At 37.4% G+C, this 22,844-nt stretch overlaps 1 protein-coding gene and 1 long non-coding RNA gene across 2 annotated transcripts in view; one reads left to right on the top strand and one right to left on the bottom strand.

Moving 5' to 3' along the window:
* The window catches only part of lmbrd1 (LMBR1 domain containing 1), a 54,134-nt gene extending 44,044 nt beyond the window's left edge, over positions 1-10,090 (top strand). The window contains exons 15-16 of the mRNA XM_023261798.3: positions 8,626-8,717; positions 9,103-10,090. Of these exons, the coding sequence (XP_023117566.1) occupies positions 8,626-8,717; positions 9,103-9,213 (203 nt within the window). The 3' untranslated portion in view covers positions 9,214-10,090. The remainder of the gene's footprint in view (positions 1-8,625; positions 8,718-9,102) is intronic.
* A 678-nt stretch (positions 10,091-10,768) lies between these two features.
* Positions 10,769-22,508, bottom strand: LOC129350874 (uncharacterized). Its single transcript, XR_008604444.1, has 3 exons — positions 21,735-22,508; positions 20,507-20,803; positions 10,769-15,104 (listed from the first exon to the last, which is right to left on the bottom strand). It is a non-coding gene; the product is annotated as an uncharacterized LOC129350874 (long non-coding RNA).
* Between the last annotated feature and the right edge of the window lie 336 nt (positions 22,509-22,844).

Here is a 22,844-nt window from a genome sequence, read left to right as displayed (position 1 = left end):
AGGGTCATGGTTTTGTTGGCTTTTCAGAGTTTACAATATTGCAACAATAGTTCTATGATTTTGTGTTGAAAGAAAGAATTTTAAAAAAGTTAACCTTGGTTTTTCAGTGCTGCTGTTAGTGATACTGCATCTGGTAGTTTCTTTGGCAAAGCCTTGGCATGAGTGACCTGATAGCCTCTTTAATCATCTGAATGCAAACACGTTAAGAGTGATTTGCTGAATTACAAACTAAACTGAGAAAGAACCAAAAGTGATGAGCATTTTTGTTACGGCTCCATGGTTGGTGCCTATATCAGAGGTATATGAACAGCATGGATGCACTAATAGACATGCGTGTTTGACAACTTAAACAGAAGAGCATCTCTTTGGATCACATGTCTCATCTTATCAACTATAAAAGCAGCAGTGTTGTGTATTTGCAGTGTCTAAATAAACTGGAATGCCAAGAATTGCTCTTTCTCTGTGGAAACGGGTACTGTATGTGTTTGTGGTAGCTCATAATTGGAAATACACAGTATACCAAAATACTTCTTAACGCTATACTGTAAAGATATCTAGTATATTAAATAAATGAATAATCAGCTAAAGATTTCACTGTAGATATTTAAACCTTTTATTACAAGAACTGAGGACCAGTGTTAATTTTAAAGCCAACAGTGCAGTCAGTTAGCAGAGTTGCAATTAAAATAATAATAAATATGATGTATTATTTTGATTGCTTTTATCACTTTTAGTGTTTGATAAGGTCGCATTCAATTAATGCAGTTATGTTTACGCTTGACAATAATGCCAATATTGCCAACATAAAGTAATTACATAAACTGATCCCCCAGTAATACTTCTGTTTACATGCCTATTCAGACAGTATTGTGGAAATTAATTGGCTTTTTTTGTGTGGTTATTTGTTTTCCTCAAACAAATACTTTGTTTCCTGTCCCACAACTATCACAATTAACTCAAACAGATTTAGCCACGAGTCTGCACCATTTTGCCAGATTGTTTACTGCAGCTTGGAAATTGTATTGTATCGGACTAGAGGGGATGTTACAGATCGCGGTTTGTGAACCTCTAAAATCACTTTGTGACTAAGTAATATTAATTGTGGGATCTGCTTATTTACACATTATTGAGCTCTTCAGCACTGCTATAGTAAAGGCACTATGGTTCCAGAGTCACTTGACCAGCAGGCTTCGACTTTCTCTTTTGACCAGCTTAGCAAAACAGATCCTATTTTGGCCATCTTGGAAATGGCTCCTGCTTTCACAACAGCCGTTGTACCACCTACCATGAGGGGGAGGAAGTGTCAAGCAGAGACAACACATGCGACTTGAGAGGGAATACAATCAGACACATATCAACTGAAATAGTGTAAAAGTAACAGGTGAAAGATTTCATGTGTGTGGTGAAAGAAAAGAAGGCTGGCTGTCTTCATTTGCATAAAGCAGCTTTTTCATAAGGATAGAATCCTCAGTCACTCCATGATATGCAGTGTTATCTGGAACTGTGAAAAGACTGATGTGAGGGGTAAAAAGGCTGGACCGTGAAACAACCGACCCATCTGATTGTTTGATAATTTGTACAATTTCTGTTGTTTGCTAGGGTGTAGCAAACTATCCCCAAGATAAAATAGATCCAGTAATAAAGGAAAAAACTGGAAATGTTCGAACAAAAGGAAGAAAATATATACTGTACTTTGCCATATTTCAAGTCACAATACAAAGTCAGTCACATGAAAAAATCTGTGGAAAACCATCAGTCGGCGTGTGCTAATGGTTTGTCTACATGCAAGAAGGCAGCGCTCCATGTCAGAGATGAGACACATTCAGCCGGTCAGCTCTGGTTCTGGAAAAGATGCAATAGGCTTCTTTGAGTGGAGCTGCGTCTTGCCTAGAAAGCAGATGAGAGCATGCGGCAGCAGAGGCCTTAAAACTGAAGTCAAGACAGACAGTTTCCAAAAGACTAATGGGTCTGTACAGAAAGTCACAGGAACACATTTTGTTAAAACTAGCCCCGTTTTAATAGATTATACCAATCTTTCACGTTGTAGCCGACTCGGTCCTCATAAGTCCTGTGTTTATTATGTTTTTCTGGATGACAGAGCCCATCAAAATGGTATATGGTTCATCTGATAGTCATGACAGATTTTGCTTTAACCTTCATGTTTTATTTCACATTCAGGTTTAGCTTGGCTTGAATCCTAATGTAAGGCCCCATCATATCATAGACGCTATATATCAATCAGCTGCCCATACTTGACTGCTGAGGCCTCTGCTTTCAAAGCTCTCAAAACATGAATCGGGTCTCAGAAGACACAGGAGGAGGACAGCAGGAATGCAGGCCGATAGATTCCATTATTGATCTTTTAAATAGGCTATTTAGACTGTCATGGCTTACCATCAGATATCTTAAGAGCTCACATTCTAGTTGTTTTTCAAAAGGTTTCTGTTGCCTCATGTTTCTTATAGTAAAGTAGTAATATATAACTGACTGCTTGTAAAATATTTATTCTGTATACAAAAATGGTAACTTTATAGTGCAAGATTTAACTGGTAATATCAAGTCTCTCCAAATTCTACCAAAAATGTGACATGTATGTACTGTATATGCACCCCATTTAGTAGTATAAAGGTGCCCTTTATTTAATCACCCTATATTCAGAAATTTTACCACATGGACATCAATATGAATACACATTCAGTTCTTCTCTGTATTTCCAGCTCCTCTTAGTGAATGTGAAAAATAAGAATGGCAATACTCTTAGATAGAAAATTGTATCAATCCCTAGACAAGCTCAGGAAGGGCATCACTTTGTAATAACCCCTAGTATGATACTGGATCAAAAGACAACTTAGGCAAAAAAAGGGGAGAAGTCAAGCTGGTGACTGATTGGCCAATTGGTCACAGTGGGGTAATGACACTAACATCTTGGTGAGCAGGTGCTCAGTGCCAAGCTCTCCATTATCTACTCTAAGGTCATTACCATGCCATTACTCATTTACTCAGCAAAATGGAAATGAATCCTCGGGAATTAGCTGCCGCGGCCTCAGACAACCTGAACCTTAAAGTCCTCTTCAGTATCTCATTTAGCGCAGAGTGTAAAGGTGTTTCAGGGAGTTAAACATCTAAGTGTTGCTTCTGTTTGAGCATTTTGGTACATTTTGCACTGTAGTAATGCTGCTTTCATCTTACTCCCTTATTTTTAGATCCAACCTATCACTCAAGCCACCGACTCAAACTTGAACTGTTGCTGCACTAAATTTCTCAAAGTTTAGTGTTGGTATATTATGGATTCACAAGGCCTGGCTGATATGCACAGAATTCTCAGAATATGAGGAGGCTGCTCTGTCGAATTATTCTTGCTACTGTGATGCTCATGCTGCTTCTTCTGGTTGGAGATTTGCTTTGATCGTAAACTCTGATGTGCATTTAAGATCATCCTCATCTACTGTCTGCACTTGTCAGTATAAATGGTAATTTTTGTTACGTCTCTACACCAGGGACAACTGTGGCCAGAGGCATTATGTTTTTGGGTTGTCTGTCCATCCTATTCCCAGGAATGCTTTGAGAGAAGCTCTTCAAATTTGGCACAAAGGTTCATTTGGACTCGATGATAAACTGAAGCAAAGGTCAAGGTCACTGTGACCTAACATGATATTTTTTTGGCCATAACTCAAGAATTCTTACACTTATTATGACAGCATTCCACACAGTTGTTAATAATGTTAATAATCCATCAGACCACCTACTTAAATAGACCTCTATCTTACTTCTTGATTTTATTTAATTTTTGAAACATCTAGCAATTTAACTTAAATTTTAACAATGCTCTGAAGTCCAGTTTGTACTTTGGAAGATATATCATGTCACTGCTATATGAATCCCAGTGACTGACGTTCTAGTACAGTGGAGTGTTTTCATATATAGACTGTCTGTTTCCTAGCAACTTGCCAGTTTCCACGGCATTGTTTTAAAGTGCTTCAGGGGGGAGATGGTCACAATTTCATGTGTTACCTTTGAGATGTCAGGAGCCCAAGCAATTTCCAGCAGGAGACTCCCTCAACCCCAACACAAATTAATAGTAATGTTCTTTGCATCAAGGGGATCATCATCAATTTGCATTGCAATGGAATATGTCAATCAAAAAGTTACTCGACTGAAAAAAAAATGTCCATTGTGTAATTCAAAGACAACCCTTGCCTTTTATAGTAAAATTCTGTTTCAAGAAATACATGTATGCTTGGTATTGTGCTAAAAATATCCCATCTGTTCACTCTTAGAACCTGACAGACACAGAAAAAAGAGTTTAAATCAAATTAATTCATCGTTAATACTTACATACAGGTCTGGATTCATCTGCACACCCATTACCCTTGGTGAATTGCTCATGATTTTTTGGATGTTACTATCTATGTAATGCAGTGTCATATCACAAGACAAAACTGAACCAGAACTTTGTGATTTTGCTTGTTGCCACATGTAATAATGTTGTGAAGACAGATCGAATTCTGCCAAGGAAGCAGCATAGATTAAGAAATATCCCCTTGGCCTTGTATCCCGCCATCATGGTACTAAAATTGCCAGTAAATGTTTCCTACAAATATTTATGAGAAAATCTCTGCTGACAGCCTTGTATGGTGAAATACATTAAAAACACCAATGTCGTATGATTTTTTTTCTTACAGTCTTAAATATAAAATCTATACATATTTTCATATCGAATGATTAAAGATCTAGATAGCCTAGACTCCTTAAAAAAAAAGATACACAAGATGTATGACCAGCCCTTAAAGTGACCAAGATAAGAGCTTACAAGTAAAGGTAGTGAAATTACCCTTAAAACAGCCTAGGGCTCAGGGGGTTAATTGATAAAATTAATATTACAGATGACTGAACTTTAAATCAAATTAAAATTAAATTAAATTAAATTAAAATCCCCCTCTTTGCTGAAAGCTGTCTAATCATTATTTTAAAATAACCCACTGTACACTATCTGCCCAGCAGATACTCTGAACAACGACCTTTCGATAACAGTGGAGCATTTAGCAGCTAGCTATTTCTCTCAGGAGTAGGTAGAAACTGAAAAAACTGCTTAAAAGAAGGTGAATATTGTGTGAACTGTCAGGACACCTGAAACCTGACTTCAGATAACATGCTAAAATTGCTCTGTATCTTCTGAATGTGTAACTACACAGTTGTTTGCTGCTTACACATATGTTTAACAACTGTACAAAATGAAAATATGTCAGTGTTGTGTCTGCAGCAAAAATAAAAAATAGCATTGGTGAGGAAAGTAATTCACTTGTGTATCCAACTGTAATAGAAAACAAGACCCATATTTTAAATAGGTGCAATTTTCTTGCTTGGCTTCCTGTTGGCATGATCAGTGGTTTTGGTTGGTCAAGTTAGATTGGGTCTCTGTGTGTGCTGTTTTTATGTGTGCTCCAAGAGGTCTTGAGCTCCCTTCAAATGGATTTTGCACTGTGAAAAGATGCTTCTGGTGAACATTCATGGGCTACACTAATACGAGAAGCCAAAGATTTGAAAATAGTTCCGGTGAAGGAACATCAACATCCTCAAAGGACATTGGAATGAAAGTGCTCCACTGCTTTTTAGACGGGGAGAAAGTAAAAGCATACAGTGGTGGTATAACAGCGCTTGCTGATAGAGAGGCTTTCAAAAGAACACAATGTGCGTACGCATGTGTGCAGAGTTTTATGCACATGTTTGTGTTCAAATGCAGAGGTGAAAGTTATACATAATGCATCATGCTACACAGGGCAGCACTCACCCGGATATCACCAGTCAAAGTGAAATTACCTGCACTCACACACTGCCCTATGCTCTTATTAGAGAACAGTAATGATTTCAAGGTGAAGCTGGTCAGTGGTGTACATGATAATATATTTAGGCAGACCACTGTTGTGAACCATCTGTAGGTCCCACTCAGATCCCTGCAATTCAGGTAAGCAGCTGGAGAGCTACAGATGGCTGCGGTACTGGAGGAAAAGTATGGGGTCATGGGGATGAAGAAAGACTTGCTTCTTCTATTATCTGTTGATCCTTGTGAAGTAAAAGCTGATTGTTGTTGCACCTTTGCAACTCCCGTGGGTATGCTACCTCTAATCTTTATTATAGATGAAACGGCACAGACCTGGATATTCCGTCTTTTTAAATTCAGCACTCTGGTGAAGAAAGCTTTTGAAAGTATCGGCTTTAATGAATACATTCTAAACCACACTGAGTTATTGCTGTGAACCTTGATGTCATGTTGCTTTGTATAAGTCTGATTGCACTGTTCATAGGGTTCAAGTCAGTGTGAAGAGCTGTGTATGAAACAGTGTGATAGGAGCAGCTCAGCAGGGTTAGCATTAATGCTCCAGATGGCTCTCTAACATAGCCAGACAGCGCATTTCATCTTCACTTTAGCTTTGTGGACTTTCTCTCTTGCCTTGTTCTGTTGAAACTGGAAAAGTCTCATTAGGAGCGTATTTACATATTTTTTTTTCTCTTTTTATTGCTTCAGTGTGCATGGCTAAGCTAATGAATAAATGTGATCTGAAGCGAACCGTTTTTTCTTCCCTTTCTTCCTGTGCCTTCACACAGAAACAATCGGAGTACTGAGGAGAAACCCAGACACTACGCCCATATCATTGGCACTTGCCACTTTTGACGTCATCAGCATTTCCCATGCCTGCCAGTATTTATTCATGCACATAAAGGAGAGTGACTCAGCTTAAAAATTCTCATATTATTCCTGCCGTCTCCGCCAGTCAGATCAATAGCAGTATCAGTTTTCTCAGAAACTGGAGAGCTAATGCTTAAAGGTGATGTCACCAGTATAAAGCACAGAGCTGCTCAACAGACAAAGAAAGAAATTGGATTTTATGAGCAGTAAGTGAGTTTCTTTCCTCAGGTTTTTGAATTTAATGCGTTTCATATTCCTGATCACAGGGCTCAGTCAATAATGATTGAGCTGTCTTTGGTCACGGCTGCAAAGTATTAGTGAAGGTACACTGCAGAGTTGAGTTTTGCTTACATCTACAGATACAAATGGTGCTACCAGAAAATGCTTGCATCAATAGTGTGGAGGTCAAATTAATTAATTAGATGGATTATTCAACAGTTACCTTTTTGCTGCTTTCACTTTTGAATGTTCATAATTTATGTATAATCACGCTTGCTTTAAATCTAGACTAAAATATTTATGTTGTGCACTGCCTTTGAACTGCACATACTCAACCACCATACTCTCCTTCATTTATTTATTTCTCTGGTCTTAATTTTAGTGATTTTCATTTCTATTCTTTTATTTCAGTGTAATGTTTTTATGCTTTTCTTTTTTTTGTTTTTGATCATTTTGTACTTGGTTGCATAGTGCAGCTATATAATGAATTTCGTTCGAAATTCTTTTGAGAACTGCGGTTCACGTAATAATCTGGAAAACTTGAGAGTAGTTCATGAGATTGCATCGTTTTTACCTCATCAGAGCACCAGGGTGACATGCATAACATATAACCTATGGTTCAGTGTCTTCACAATTTGTCTGTCTTCAGTGGGCCCATGCTTCTACCTTCTGCAGTTTCAGTGTGTGATACTGGATATATTTGATGCTAAGCTCCATTAAAGCTTACACCATTCCAGCTTTATTCATTGGTTAAGCCATATTCACATTGACAGTGACACAGCTTTCCTCTTTTCAGATGACTGGTTGTCTTTTTTAGTTTACAATAACACAACTTGCTCGAGGCAGGGCTCTGTGTAGTAATAGCAGCCTGTTTTTTGCACTGGATACTGACCCTTTTTATAAACACAAATGTATAACAAGTGCTGCACTCATGCAGTTATAAAGATCATGTATCAGTGGACGTGTCCCATTTCACTGTACCCCTGTTGTTCTTCTGGAGGACAGTTCAGACTACAGATAGGTTTTCTGTGTCACATAGAAACACTTCACCTGAAAGACGCTAGTGGAAACAAACTGGCATTCCACTAAGTGAAATATTAATTTGGGGCTTTTCATTTGGAGACAAGTATGACTGTAACACAATGAAAAAAAAAATCGATGTTACTATGAAACAAATTCCCAGAGAAGAATTTTTTTGGATTGAAATTATGTTCAACAGAAAAAAAAGAAAAAAGCTGGCTTTGTATTCATTGATTCTACTCTTGTCTTTAATTTTACATGTATTTTTTCGACTCCTAAATGCTCGTAAAAGCTAGAATTACAGATAAAGTCAATGAAACTACTTCAGTACACGTTTTGTCAAACTCAGTGAATATCCCCTCACAGTCTGCTAGCTTTCTGTTCTGTGTGTGCTGAAAAACAATCCCATGCACAGTCCATACACAGCCCTGGCTCTGTAAATAGGAAACAAACAAATGGCTCGCACTGATCCACACAACACTATTCCGGAGTGTCCTGTGTATGTTTGAGGTCGTGCAGTTTGTGCTTGTGCAGAGGACAGGGGCAAAGGTAGGGGGGGAATGGGGCAGTGAGAGGGAGAGGGATGGTAAACCTGGTATATGCTAACTAGCTCAATATACTAACTAGCTAAATATCAACAATATTTTTTTAAGAAACACAGACTTCACCTTTAAAGAAAAATGTTTTCTCTGTCTTTTCAGACCAGTGCACTGTGACAAGATCCTATCTGTTCCTCCACAAGTTCTGGTTCTTCAGCACCATCTACTACTTTGGTAACTGGGCCTTTATTGGGGTAAGTTCAAGGATGTGAAGAACCTTGATTTCAAACAGAGTGAGAATTATAATGTTCTTTGCAGAATTTGGAGGAAAAGAATGCGCTTTTTGGGCGGAAAGATTAATGATAACCAGTGCCTTTAGTTATTCTGTATCTTTTCAACCATGAAACATTTACAGCAACAACATCTATAAAACATTTGATTTAGTTCAAAAGCATTTCAAGAGAGTCTTCTTCAGTGGGGGAGCTTTCTACTCTGAAAAAGCTACTGAGACTGCACATGCTGCATATCTCCTCAGCAAAATATTTAATAGCCTCTTTCCTGGGCGCTCTTCCTGCATTCTATCGATCAAATGATCCTTATGAAATGTTTCCTAATGAGGGTTTTACTCATTATTTTTAGGCTTTCCTCATTGGTCTGGTTGTGTCCTGCTGCCGAGGGAAGAAGTCTGTGATTGAAGGTGAGGTGGAGGCTGATGACTCAGACCTGAGTGATGATGAATACGTGCACTGAAAAAACACTCTTCACTTGGATGGGTTTGTAGATACTGTAACCATAACCTGAAGGGACTAGAAAGTACAGTCGTCAACAAATAAATGCCTGTCAGTGATTTGTCTTAATTTATGTGTTTCGATGAGTTCTTGCCGTGGTGTCAAGCCTTGTTTCGAGTTGACAGGTCACTCCCCTTTATGAGACCACACAGACTGATTGTTGTGTCTTTCTCAGTCAATATTATAGATAACTCTGGGATTGTGAGAGTGTCTTCCAACTCAATTCTACCTTGAGAGTTCACCTGTAAACACTTTGAATTGGCAGGAATTGGTCGTTTTTTTTTCTTACTGCAGCAGACAAAGTCATATCCTGTTCCAGAACTTTATGTCCAAGCTTTGCTCGGAAACAGAGCTCAGGCATAAACTGACTTTTTATATTCTCTAAGGATTTTCTGGACCCTTTAACGTCATGGCAACATCTAGAACAACATCTGGTTTCAGTGTACCTTTTAAGATACAGTACCAATTGAGCGCACACAAAATGTTTCAGAAAAGCTAATTGGTATGAAAATAATGATTCCTAAATGCTGACAGCAGTGACACTTTAAACCATTATTTTGCTTGTTTTTGTCTGAGGTTAAATATAGTGCTAGTGGATTTGCTGCATCTTTCCCTACATTTTGTTATTTGCAGTCCCAGACTATTATATAATGAAATGTTACTGAACTCGCATACGTTCACTGTTGGTGAAATGTAAAGGACCAGTTGTGTTTTCAAGTTTTGAGTTATTCATGGTTTTAATAATATGTGTTCAACAGCTTCTCTCCTTCTGTGTTGGAAGAAGAGTGAAAAAAGAAAAGAGATAATAATAAAAGATATGGATGTGATTTTCTTTTTAATTTAAGATTACTTCTCATTTTTGTCTGTGCTTTAGAGTTTATCTCCAACAGGCTTGTGACAGAACTATTAATAGCATACATAATTTTATTTCAGTGTATTTTGCTGTCAAATGAATACAAACTGACGATTTAATTTGGAAACCAAATATTTGTGCCTCATGAATGTACAATTCCAGGACGGGCACATGCGTCTGTATATGCTCGCCTAAATTAGCCTGACAGAAATCACTTTGAATCTCACGAGTTTTGGTTTTGCTTTGATATGTTAGTCTGGTTACCTTCACTGAGTGTCAGAGGAGGAAGCAGCTGCAAATGCAGTTAGGTGATGGTGGTGGTGATGATGATGATGACGAAAGCGTCATCACATGCAGCTTGGTTGAAAAGTTTGCTGTTGTGAAAGTTGTGTTAATATTGAATGATACCTGTATTTAAAGAAATAAAACAATTTTAAACACAAAAAACCCCACAATATTTTCAACCCTTTTTCATTCATTTCTACAATATGATGCCATACTTGGTTGTTTTATCTTCATATCACATTTTTACGTACAGTAATACTGGCTTGTCATTCAGGAATTTAGATCAAATCTTGTCAAGTCTACAATTCTAAATTTTGTCCAAAGCCTAGTGTTTGAGTCAGGTTTCTGCAGGTCCAAAGAAACAATTGCCATGCACCATACAAATGTTTTTGAATATTTATTTTATCCTTCTCTCTCTTCAGCAACTCAGAAAAAACTGCAAAAATAAAAAACACATAAAATTCATAACATACATCTTTCATTCGTTTCAAAGTGTCTCATCTTGTCGATGAACACAATAGCACAACAGAAATCAAATAAACTTATGGGAAATGCAACACATTGTCCATAAAAAGGCACATCATCAAATATTATACACACTAAACTAATGAATGAGTATATATTGCCGTATGTCTTTCTTCTGCATATATCTGACTAACTTTCCCCATGTAAGCTGTTTAAAATTGCATTTACATTTAAAATTGTCTAATGGCTGTTTAGTACCAGATTACCATACATTCATCAAAGAAACATCAAAGTCTCAGTAAAACATGTCTCTTGTAGCCCAGTATGCCCCCTAAGAAATGCTCTTCCATATTGCTGTCTATCAAATTTACTGACCGTGACTTCTTTTTTTAGTGAAATATCTGTTTCTAGCGATGGAAGGTAGAATTTTATATTGCTTTTAATTGTTTTACACAGTATGTTTTTATTCTATAATTGCAACTATAATTAGGGTTGTGACAAAATTACAACAACGTGGTCAGATTTTCTAATATCTATTGAGAGGCTGCGAAGTACTTGCTCACAACCAGTAATTTTATGAGTAAAAACATGTTTTCTGCTGTCCAAAGCTCAGGATTTCACACTTAAATGTCAAAAAAATAAAGTGAAATATTTCAGAGTAGCCTAATAAAGACACATATCAAATGTATTAAACACATTCATCCTCGGATTAGCTTGTAACTGCTCAGTGCCTTCTTTGGACGGATTTGCATGAAATTTTGTGTGCCTGTCCAATTAGAGCTTGAGGTATGCATACCTTGTCATAACTATTGTGCAGGCCTGCTTTGAGGTAAGCCATTTTGTGCTATGCCACCCCCACATTCACTAATAAACCAAATAAGCCTTGAGCCAAAAACATGAGCCCCAGGTCTCTTGCAGAGAGGATTGTGTGATCAACATGTCAGATCAGAGGATTTTTTTTTTTGCAGTTTGGAGTGCAACTTTTCTTGTTATCCCTCATATTCAAAAAAGCCAGGCTCGTCTCATCTCCTATTTCCTCCCTGCGTCGCTTTTTAGGCTCCCCTTGCAAGTTTGTTTGGCAACAGTGAACACATTTTAATGAATAAATGAATGAATCTGTTCAGGAAAATAAAACTATTTTTGCAGAGCTGCACTATTAGATCAGCCCGAGGGCCATACATAACAAATGCTTTTGCTTTTGTTTTCTTTTTTGCAGTTTATCTCATAAATGCATACATTAGAATGCAATAATTTTATGCAAATCCAATTTGCTGAATAATAAAAATTTCTATTATTACATTAATATGATTATTACCAGTACTCTGCATGTCAATGCTGTCTAGGCCAAGTGTTTACATGCATTACGTTTGCAAGGACATCCCATTATTTGAACAGGGAAGATGGCTTCAAAACTCATTTTTTTAGATTTAACCATTCTAACCATTTTAAACCTGGAAAAAAAAAGCCACACAACAACGAAGTAGTCAAGAAAACAGTGGAGTTTTAGACTCCGATCAATTTGAAACCTTAAAGAAATTTATGGCCTCGTCATTTCCCAGTTTGTATGATCGTCGAATATTCTGAGACGGGAAATAACAACAAAAACTTACCAAAACAAAGTGGCCTCTGTTTGGGCATCTGACAGGAGAGCCAAGAGAGGTCGGCCTTCTGTTTTTTGTCTGAGGGAGGTTTCGAATAAGGCAAATATGATTGTGTAGACTACTGTAGATACCAAGAGGAATTACAGAACACTATAGCCATTGTCAGGGGCCTCTGTAGCGATCATCTATCTTACTGCTCCACAGGATAAGAGACCGTAATGCATTATACAGTGCATGGCAAGTAACTTGCTGTGGAGTCTTCCAAAGTTTCATTTTTACCCAACTTTTTCTTCTTTTCTAGTGCAACTATCCTCAAAAGTTTAGTCATAGTTTTACATTTTGCATATAAGATAACGACAAAATCTAGGTGAATTTCTATATAAAGACAGAAATGTGCATTATTATCTTGATTTGGACACATTTATGGACACATATTAAAGTACGATAATTGAAACAAAACTTCAGTCGTTGTATTTAAAATTCTTTTGACAGTACCAACCAATGTTCCCTCTAATTTTTCCTGAGTCTGAGCAAACACACAAACTCCCTGAGCGTTCCTTGGACCACTGTGAGCAACATCAGACGTGTGCACTGTGGTCACACCAGCATCGCATCCATTCAAGTTACATGGTTCATTAAAAGAATCAAATTACAGCATTTACATTTGTTAAAACACTTTGTCAACAGGAGCCAGTTGAAGGCTGCAGTGATTTTAGTGACACTACAATGTATAAGAGTGAAGTTATTGAATATTTGTCTCTCTTTACTGTTGCAGCGGTTTTGCAAATTGCAGACGGACCCTGTTCACTCCATAGACACCAATGTTATTCCTGTAGCTTGAAAGACAGCTACTTTTGATAAAACTGGGCTTGTAGCACATTGTCTGCCTTGCAACAATGGGAAAGAGGCACCGTTTATGTTTTGACAACCTATATCTAATGAGTTATTGATGCTGGAAGTCCGAATCTGTGAATATCTTTCCAACTTTACTGAACTTGGGGCCACTACCACCTAAGGAGTGATATATTTAATTCTGAAAAAAAGCATTTAGCCATACTTAAAGCTTTAAGTGCTTTATTAACACGGAACTAAAAATTTTGTATTGTTTTATTATCACAGGTTCTGTCTGAAAAGAGGTGGCATCATTTTAAACAGTGAAATCAAACTAACAAAATGTAATGATCAACCAGTGAGCAATACTGGATTCTGCAAAAACATAAACAACTTTTTAAAAAATCTAAATCTTATCTTAACACAGTTAATGTATTAACTTATTTTTGTGTGTATGCATGTATTTATTGATTTATTTAGTACTGTTTACATAGAGTTCTGAGTTTTTCTTAAGATAGGCAAAGGCCATTTATTGATCACATATAGGCTATTAAATATTTATTAAAAACTAAAAAGCATTTTAAAAAAACAACTTAGGCATTTATTGAGTCACTAAAATACTGTAGAGTACAGACCACATCAGCATGATTATAAGCATCCTCTGGTAAATTAACAACCAGATACTGATGTCTCTCACCATATGGACTTCAGGAGATGACTGGGGGATGATAAACTGTGACCTACTGGTTGGGTTCTCTCTGTTCTCATGTTTCTTACATGTTTGTCCCCTAACAGCCGGGTCCTAATGTTTTTTGAGCAACACACCACACTATGACGTTTTTACAATGATGGTTCTACTATGGAACCAGTTTGACATGTTCAGGTGTTCTTTGTGTGAAAACTCAGAGATTTCAGGTATCAGAAGGTGGTTTTCAACTTTCTGTAACTTTCTGCTTCAACTTTAAACTAAATTTCCTTCACTAACTCAGCCCTCTGGACTTCCAGTAAGCTGTGTTCCTATTGGCTGTCCAGGTGGCTGCTTGGTGTTATCAGGAACACCTGAGCAGCTGCTTGGTGTTATCAGGAACACCTGAGCAGCTCAGTCTCTTCCTGCTTTATTTAGCTGCAGACAAACATTTCCTCTGCTTCTCTTCACCACTGTTTGGCTCCATTGCTTTAGTTTGTTCTTTAGGCATTGGCTTGCAGCTTCCAGCAGTAAAATAGACTTTAATGTGTTTCTTGGTGTGTTTTAGGGCTTTGTACTGGATAGTTGTCTTGGTACATGTGGTTCTTTAGCCACAGTTAGCACATGGTGCTAATGTGTGCAGTGATTAGTGGATTTGGTGCAGCTGAGTTGTGACTTTATCTTGGCTGTAGTGAGTCTTTAGAGGTTTTTGGTCAGACACATTCTGTGTTCTTGTTTGTGAACCAGCGTTGGTTGTCCAGAAGGTAAGAGTTCCTGTCCTGATTCTCTGTTCTCAGAGGTTCTCTGGTAGGCTGCAGGAGACTTTAGCGTTTGGGTTGTGCTAGTTTGGTTTTTGTATGGTTTCATTTGGACGACTATCTTGAGGCTCCTCCATGTGGTTTAGTGAGGTTTTCTGCAACAGTTCTACAAAGCAACCTGCAGCAGAAGAGACTTTGAGAGTTTTTAGAAAGTTCTGGAGACCAGACTTTAGAGCAGCAGAAACATTTGTCAGCAGTTTGAGCAGGAGAAGGTGAGCTTCAGAGTAGAAATGAGACGGAAACCTTCTTGACCCGTGTGGTGAGGTCCTGTACCAAGAGTTTGAGCAGGTTGTGAAGAGTCTGTAGTTCTTTGGTCTGAAAGCACAAGAAGAGTCGACTCATTAAAGGAGAAAACAGGAGATATTGTTGGTTCTTCTGTCGCTCTGCAGTTTCCTTAGACTGAATATCAAGTTTATATTTTAAATGATTTCCCATGTGAGCCCAAGAAGACTTCAATAAACTCCCTCCATCCCCTGGACACAACATATTTTATTACCATGTTAAATCTTTGTTTTTGTTTTTTTTATGTTTTTGAGTTTTAATCATAGTTTTAGCATAGTTTTTTTCTCTTTGCTTGTTTAGTTTTGTCATCTGTGTAAAAGGTGCTAAACAAATAAAGTTGAATTGATAAACTGAATAATTGACTAACTCATGATTGTGACAACAGAAGTATTTTCGTTGTGATGTAAGGGTTTATTTCTTTTTGAAGGTTGAGGTTAAAATCTTGACAGAAAAAGAACATTAAAGAAATAAACTACATAACAAAAAGCAATTCAATCAAAGGAAAAAAAATTAATACAATAAAACTTTTTGAAAGTTTTATTATTAAAAAGATTTAAGAAATATAAGATGCAATTTTCTAATTAAACATTTAATTTTTTTAATTAAATGTTTTGTCTTTTTAAAGGTTTAATAATCTAATTAAATGTTTTGCATTTTTTAAAAAATGTTTAATATTCTTCTTGTTTAATTCTATTTTTTAAATGTTTGATTATGGAAAATATTTTTATCTGTAATTTTTAATATTTGTATTTTAAAAATTTTGTTTAATTTCATAATGACATGTATTGTATCTTGTTGAATTATCTAATTCAATATTTTTGTCTGTTTAATGGAGTTTAATTGTATTTAATGTATAACTCTATTAAACAGACAAAATATTGAATTACATAATTCAACAAGATACAATACGTCATTATGAAATTAAACAAAATTTTGAAAATACAAATATTAAAAATTAGATAGAAATATTTTCCATAATTAAACATTTAAAAAATACAATTAAACAGAAGAATATTAAACATTTTTTTAAAATGCAAAACATTTAATTAGATTATTAAACCTTTAAAAAGACAAAACATTTAATTAAAAAATTAAATGTTTAATTAGAAAATTACATCTTAAAGACAATAAAACTTCAAATAGGAATTAAACAGAAAATACAATGAAGCATTTAAAAAGAAAAACATTAAAAGGTGGTAAAACGTAAAATGAAAAACCTTAAAGATTTAATCGAAACATTAAATATTGAGAAAGGAAAAAAAAACTCAAACAAGCTGATAAACATTTGAAAAAACAAACATTAAAAAGACAAAACATTTGAAAATCAAATCAGACATTAGAAAAGAGTAAAAGGTGAGAAAAGAGCAAAACTAAACGTTTAAGAAGAATCAAACTAAAGACAAAACATTTGAAAAGACACCAGTTAGACTTTAGAAGATCAAATTAAACAGAAGAGACAATAAAACGATCAAAAAGAGCAAAAACAGAAAAAAGTCTTAAAGCGTTTTCTAGTCTGAAACGAAAACATCAAGTTGTTTCTTCAAACATTTCCTCTTTCTATGTTCTTGGTTTGATTGTGGACAGATTTACTAAGAACTCACTTCAGAAAACTGCTTTCCAGATAAAGTCTACTAGTAGTTGAAGGCATCAATCAAACTAATGTTACCTTCTGATCTCCACAAACTTTACTGTTCAGTGAAGAGAATCAAAGTTTGTTGAGGATTTCTAAAAAACCCACAGATGAAGGTCTGAGAAGAACTCAGATGGATGGTCTAAATGTGAAATCAAGACTCATGGTCACAAGTTTTAAGGCTTCTGTTAACCAGAAAGTTCAAACTAACAGAGAATTACTGAGAAACTTTTAAAATTTCAGCCCTCAGACTGTCTGAAGGTTCAAACTAACAGAGAACTACTCAAGAACTTAGAAGATATCAGTCCTTGGACTGTCTGAAAGTTCAATCTAACAGAGAACTACTGGGGGACTTAGAAAATTTCAGCCCTCAGACTGTGTGAAAGCTCAGGTCCTGAGGACTCAGGAGGTGTGGAGGCTTTGGAAAGTCTTGGAACTGAGGGTTCCACCCTCCAGCACAAAGGCTGAAGTCCAACCTCCTGAGAAAAACGGTCGAGTCGAGACCCGAGTTAAAAAAAAAACTCGAAAACGACAAAAAATAGATGATAAATGCGCAAAAAAAAGAAGAATTAGTATCTGAGCGAATAGCTCAGGGGATAAGAAGACAGACTACCAAGTGGAAGGTCGCAGGTTCAAGACCCACCACCGGCTCTTTTCTTTCTTTGTCTTTGTCAGGATTTTGATAAAATTTTAAGAAGGGTCTGGTCTTGAACCAGCGACCTGCAGCTCCACAGGCAAATCCTTAACTCACTGAGCTACAGATCAGATGAAAAGAAATAAATTCGTCGTCCCTTTGGCATCGTAGTTCCTGAAGTGACCACATGGGCAGAGCCAAGGCGGAGTCTGGGTGGAGTCAGGGCGGAGAGTGGGCAGGGAGGTGGGTGGCGGCCTCCCCCCTCAACTCCCCCACCTCCCCCCACCGCCCACCACACCTTCCCCCGCCCGACGAGTTCTTCGAGTCTCCACGAGTTCTTCGAGTCTCCACAGGTTTTCTCGAGTTTCTGGAGTTTCCACCAGGTCGGAGGCAGAACAAGCTGTCATGAAGAGATGTTGAAGTTGGCCAGGATGGACTGACTTTTTACAGCGACTAGAAGGACGATGACTAGAAGAGCAGGTCTTTAACCACCATCCATAAAATCCATGGAGTCGCTCCAGAGAAATGAAAGGTCAACTTTTATCAACCTCCATCCAGATGTTCAACTTCATATCTTTACTTGGACATTTTTAGAACCACAAACCTTTAGTATCACACTTTATTATCATTTATTAGGACTTTAATGGAATCCACCTGCAGATTTAGTTTTTGTTGACAACCTTTATTCTTGTCATCGTGGGACTGCAGTATTTAAAACTCTTCCTTCTATTTGACCTCATGCTGATTAGTTTTAGTGGAGAAAGTTATTTTAGTTGTCGATTAGTCTCTTAAAAACCAAATAATAAATTGGATTAGTCAAGAGGTTTAAATTTCTTACTTTGTCATATTTTAAATATGACAAAAAATACAAAAATAAAGTGTCTTGAGACAATTTGACCTGTAATTGGTGTTATATAAATAAAATTGAATTCAAATTGTATGTATCTTGTAATGTTGGAGTAATTCAGCCATATATGTTGGAAAACACATTTTCTTTGTCCATTAATCTGTTGATTGTTTTCTCCAGTAATTCATTTCTTGTTTTGGTTTATAAAATGTCAAACCCAAATATATTCAGTTTACTGACATAAAAACCAAAAAGATTTACATTCATGATGCAGGAATCAGGCAGTTTTTCACTTTTTATCTTAGTTTAGTCAGAAAGATAGTTGATAATGTGTGAATTGTTGCAGCTTGTGAGCCGTAGAAGGTTTTAATCTTTGGGGCCAAGTGTCAGAAAACATTTAGAAACCAACATCAACAAAACACTCAACAAAGATTTGAACATCATTAAAGGGAAATCCAACTTTTGCATGACAATGTCCAATTAAAGGGCATTTATTTCCAATGTAAATGTGTGATATTCATCCTCTGGAGCTTTCTCTTCACATCATCTTCCACCTGGACTGGTTTGGTCGGGAGCATGTACAACAAACATTTGAAAAACTGCACTTTAACATCAATGAATGACACTGAAGTTTAATCTCAACATAAATGAGACTGAGTCTGGATGTGCTGCTCTGTCATTAACTGCTAAGTTTAGGGAAAGTTCAAACAAAAGAGGACAGTTCAGATAAGACTTGAGAATGAGCTTATTTTGAACAAACATCTCAGACTTTCTGAGCTTCAGCACCTCTAGCAAGATATTTTAACAACAAGCAACTCAAGAGATCCAGAAGTTGGAGAGAGTTAGCTTTAGCTGAGCCAAAGAACACGTGGGATGCTAACCTAGCAAACATTTCAGACTTTTCTCTGTGAATTCAGAGAAATAATTTACTATTTAATGACAGAGCTACACATCTGAACTCAGTCTCATTAAAACAGACTCTAATTTAGTGTCATCCATCCATATTAAAGTGCAGTTACCCAAAATGTTTGCTGCATGAGCTCCAACAAAACCTGTCCAGGTAGAAGGCCACTTTGACAAACAGGAAGTGGATGATTCCAAGCAGATTTATAGAAGGGGGAACCGGACTGTACTAAGTGTGGTCCAGTACAGAGGGGAGTTTTGTGGGTTTTTAAGACTGATAATGATTATTAGGGAGACATTTGGAGTAGATAATCATTTGCAGTAAATGAAAGTATTTAAAATCTTGGAGTTAAACTTAGAAGAACACAAACTCTAACAGAAAACTTTGTTGATACGTTTTTGTTTTGTTTACAGATGTTAAGTTAAAGGAGTTTTATTCGTGACGTATAACCAATCAAATCACTCCAGAAGACAGAGCGACCACAGGTAGATAAAGGTTCAGAGCCAAAATAGCGCCATTTTTAAATGTATTTATTACCATAAATCAGTAAGAAATACTGATAATCAGTAAATCAGTCAGCCCACAATTACTACAATTCTACAATGTAAGTCTCTTTGCTTTGACTTGTTATTTGTACAATATACGATGTATATGATGGCGTTTTTTCATACCAAAGGCTATACTATGATGTTTTCTAAGAGGGGCTTTCGACCAAAGAGCACCAGGTGCTAGGTTGGTTCAAAGTTGAGAGCCAGTGCTTTTTTGGTTCAAATCTCATGCCGCCCCAGAACCGGTTTGTGTTTCCATTCGGAAGGAGCAAAGTTGGAGCTGCGTCATTGCGCCACCACAAAACGTGTGTACGTCACTGCGTACGTAGCCGTTCAACAGCGTTCGCGCCGTACAGAAGCCCACACAACAACAATTGAGGACTTCATTGGAGTGGTGTTCATGGCTTTGCTAGTGTGCCTTGCCATCGTTGAACAGAAAAACCTTCTGTTAGGGGTTACCCATCGGCATCGCCGTTCCAATGCCCGGCGATCACGTTTGAGAAGAAAGGTAATTACCAAAGATGTTTGGATACTTAACAGTAAATGTGTTAGCATTAGCTTAGCTACTTAGCTTCGACTACGCTTGCATTGATTACTGAGCATTTAAACGCGCAATAAGTTGATGATCATATCTATGTTTATCTTTTTAGATGTTTTTAGATGTCACCCCGCCCCCTGCCCGTGACATGCTCGGTTCTCAACTCTGGCCATCTCTGGCCCAGCAACGAGTTGGTGCCCGAAACAGCCCCAGTTTTTGGAGCCCGGAGCCGCAGCTCCGGTGGTGGAAAGACAAAAACCCGGTGCCAAGTCGGGCACCGGCTCCGACTCCGAACGGGCTCCACCCCGGTCGAAAGCCCCTATAAGAGACATACGATGCTACTCTGCTTGTTCTGGCCCTGCACTCCTCCTCTGTTGTTTTCTGGATTGTACTCAGCTGCATGTCTTCGTCCACCAGGCCTCCGTTGACTCGTCCCGCCTGCCGTCTCTGGAGCTGAAGCTGGATTGGAACAGACCAAAGTACAGTCCAATCACGATGCCAGCTGCCTCTCAAAACGCTCCTTCATCTGGCAGGTGGTTGCACTTCTTCTGAGGGGAAGCTGAGCTGGCCCGGCAGAACTTTGGAGATGTGTTCCAGTGGTTGGTGGATGTGTAGGGAGATAGAGAGGGACCTTTGAATTGTCCTGAAAGGAAAACAGGGAACCCATTGGTAGTTTTAGTTTAGGGTGCTACTGTGGTGTGTTTTTGGGCTTGAAGAGGTGAACAAGAAGTGTTTTTTTTTTCATATTGATTATCTTTTACTTTGTTCCTGGTTGGAATGCCCATCAATGTCAGCGTGAAGTTCACTTTTAGTTCTGTTTATTTATTTTTATTTTACTAACACCCATTTGTTTTTAACCCCCTCACATGTTGTGTTGTTGTAAACTTACTCTTTCAAATAAATACTCGTCTAACCCTCTGGAAACCAGCATTTGGACTGTTTTTGTGTTGCTCCTCACCTACTGACAGCTGTGGACTAAAGGCTATACTCTGACGTTTTTAGAGCGACATGCTATACTATGATGTTTGATGGGCGACACACTATACTATAGGAATTTTTAATTGACATATTACTAAACTTTTTTTGTTTTAGTTTTTTTGTTGTTTTTTAGCAACATATAACAATTTGAACAGTTTTAAAACTTACTATACTTCTACTTGTGCAATGAAATATTATTCTATGGCATTTTTTAGATGACATATTATACTCTGATGTTTTCTTGAATAACATACTATTTTGACAATATATTGCACTATGACATTTTTTGAACCACATATCATACATGACAATTTTAGGCAACATCCTATCATTTTGCGCTTTTTGAACCACATAATAATCTATGGGTTTTTTTTGCCGACATGCTATACTATGAACTGCAGGCCATACTATGTTATTCTTGAGTAAAGTATAGTATACTTTGACATTTTCTGAACTACATCCTATACTATGGCGTTATACACAGAGTGCTTTGGTTACATGTTGATTTATAATCTAGATTTTTTTCTGTTTTGTTTTTTGACAGGATTACCACAGACCTGACCGTGAACACTGTCGACACCCACCTCAGGGAGACGCTGTCTAAGATCTCAAGGCTGCTTGGTCGTGGTCTTTCTGGCACGTACTCTTCCAAGATGAGCCGGGAAGTTTAACACTGATGGAATGACACCAGGTCTAAGCCGACAAACTTCCAATTCCTCCTCAACCCATAGTCTCTGGGAAACCTACATGGAGTAAGAAAAGTAGACAGAGAAGTAAGTGTCTGTACACAACATATTTTAAAAAAAAAATCATGCCAATAAATTAAGTACAAAGAACCGAATTCGCCAATATACTGGAGACCAGAGCTATTTAATTTGATAAGTATAACCTTGTTTAGTAACATTTCAATTATTTGAGAGCAGTCCTAAAGAACTGCCTGTAATCCCAATCATAAAATGGGTTTGGAGGAAGAACATAAATGGTAATCTGGATATATATGAGTTAGGCTTTATAAATACTATTGGTAGTATTGGTGGTAGTAATAGCAATGTGACTACTACTAGTACTAGTGGTGGTACAGTAAATACTGCTGCTGATACTGGCACTGCTACTACAAATTGTAATATTATTACAAATGCTGATACTACTTCTATGACTCTAACAGCTATTTTACACTACTGCTGCTTGTACTTTTAGTATTACTACTACTGCTTGTACAACTATACTACAGCTACTATTAATCGTCTGGTATTTGCTTGTCAAGCTGCTAGCTCGCCTTAGTGTTTTGCTAGTGGCTAACTAGTTAGCTCTCATAGACTGGAAGCGCTCAACAAGATTTCATAATGAAAAAAGAGCCCAAAACTATTCTTACCTATGAAAAGTCATTCCAAGTTTCCTTGTCTCAATCGTACGACGTAGTGTGTAACTGTATGCAGCACAGTGAGCCGGCATACCTGTTGTTTCCGTTTCCACGCCGTCTACATCAACGGAATGCACTGAAACTTTCCCCCCACTAGCTTAGCCTCGTAGCACGCAGCTCAAAGGGGCGTGTCCTATCTACTCATTCATATCTATGACAACAATGGTGGCTACACATAAGGACGCCTGACGTTGATTAGCTGCGTAAATACCATTATATACATCCATCCATCCATCCATTATCTATACACCGCTTATTCCTCACTAGGGTCGCG

This window comes from Amphiprion ocellaris, chromosome 16 (genome assembly GCF_022539595.1).
Source record: "Amphiprion ocellaris isolate individual 3 ecotype Okinawa chromosome 16, ASM2253959v1, whole genome shotgun sequence".
NCBI classification, from domain to species: Eukaryota; Metazoa; Chordata; class Actinopteri; family Pomacentridae; genus Amphiprion; species Amphiprion ocellaris.
The sequence above is the reverse complement of the archived record's forward strand: the minus strand, read 5'-3'. Positions and strand labels throughout refer to the sequence as shown.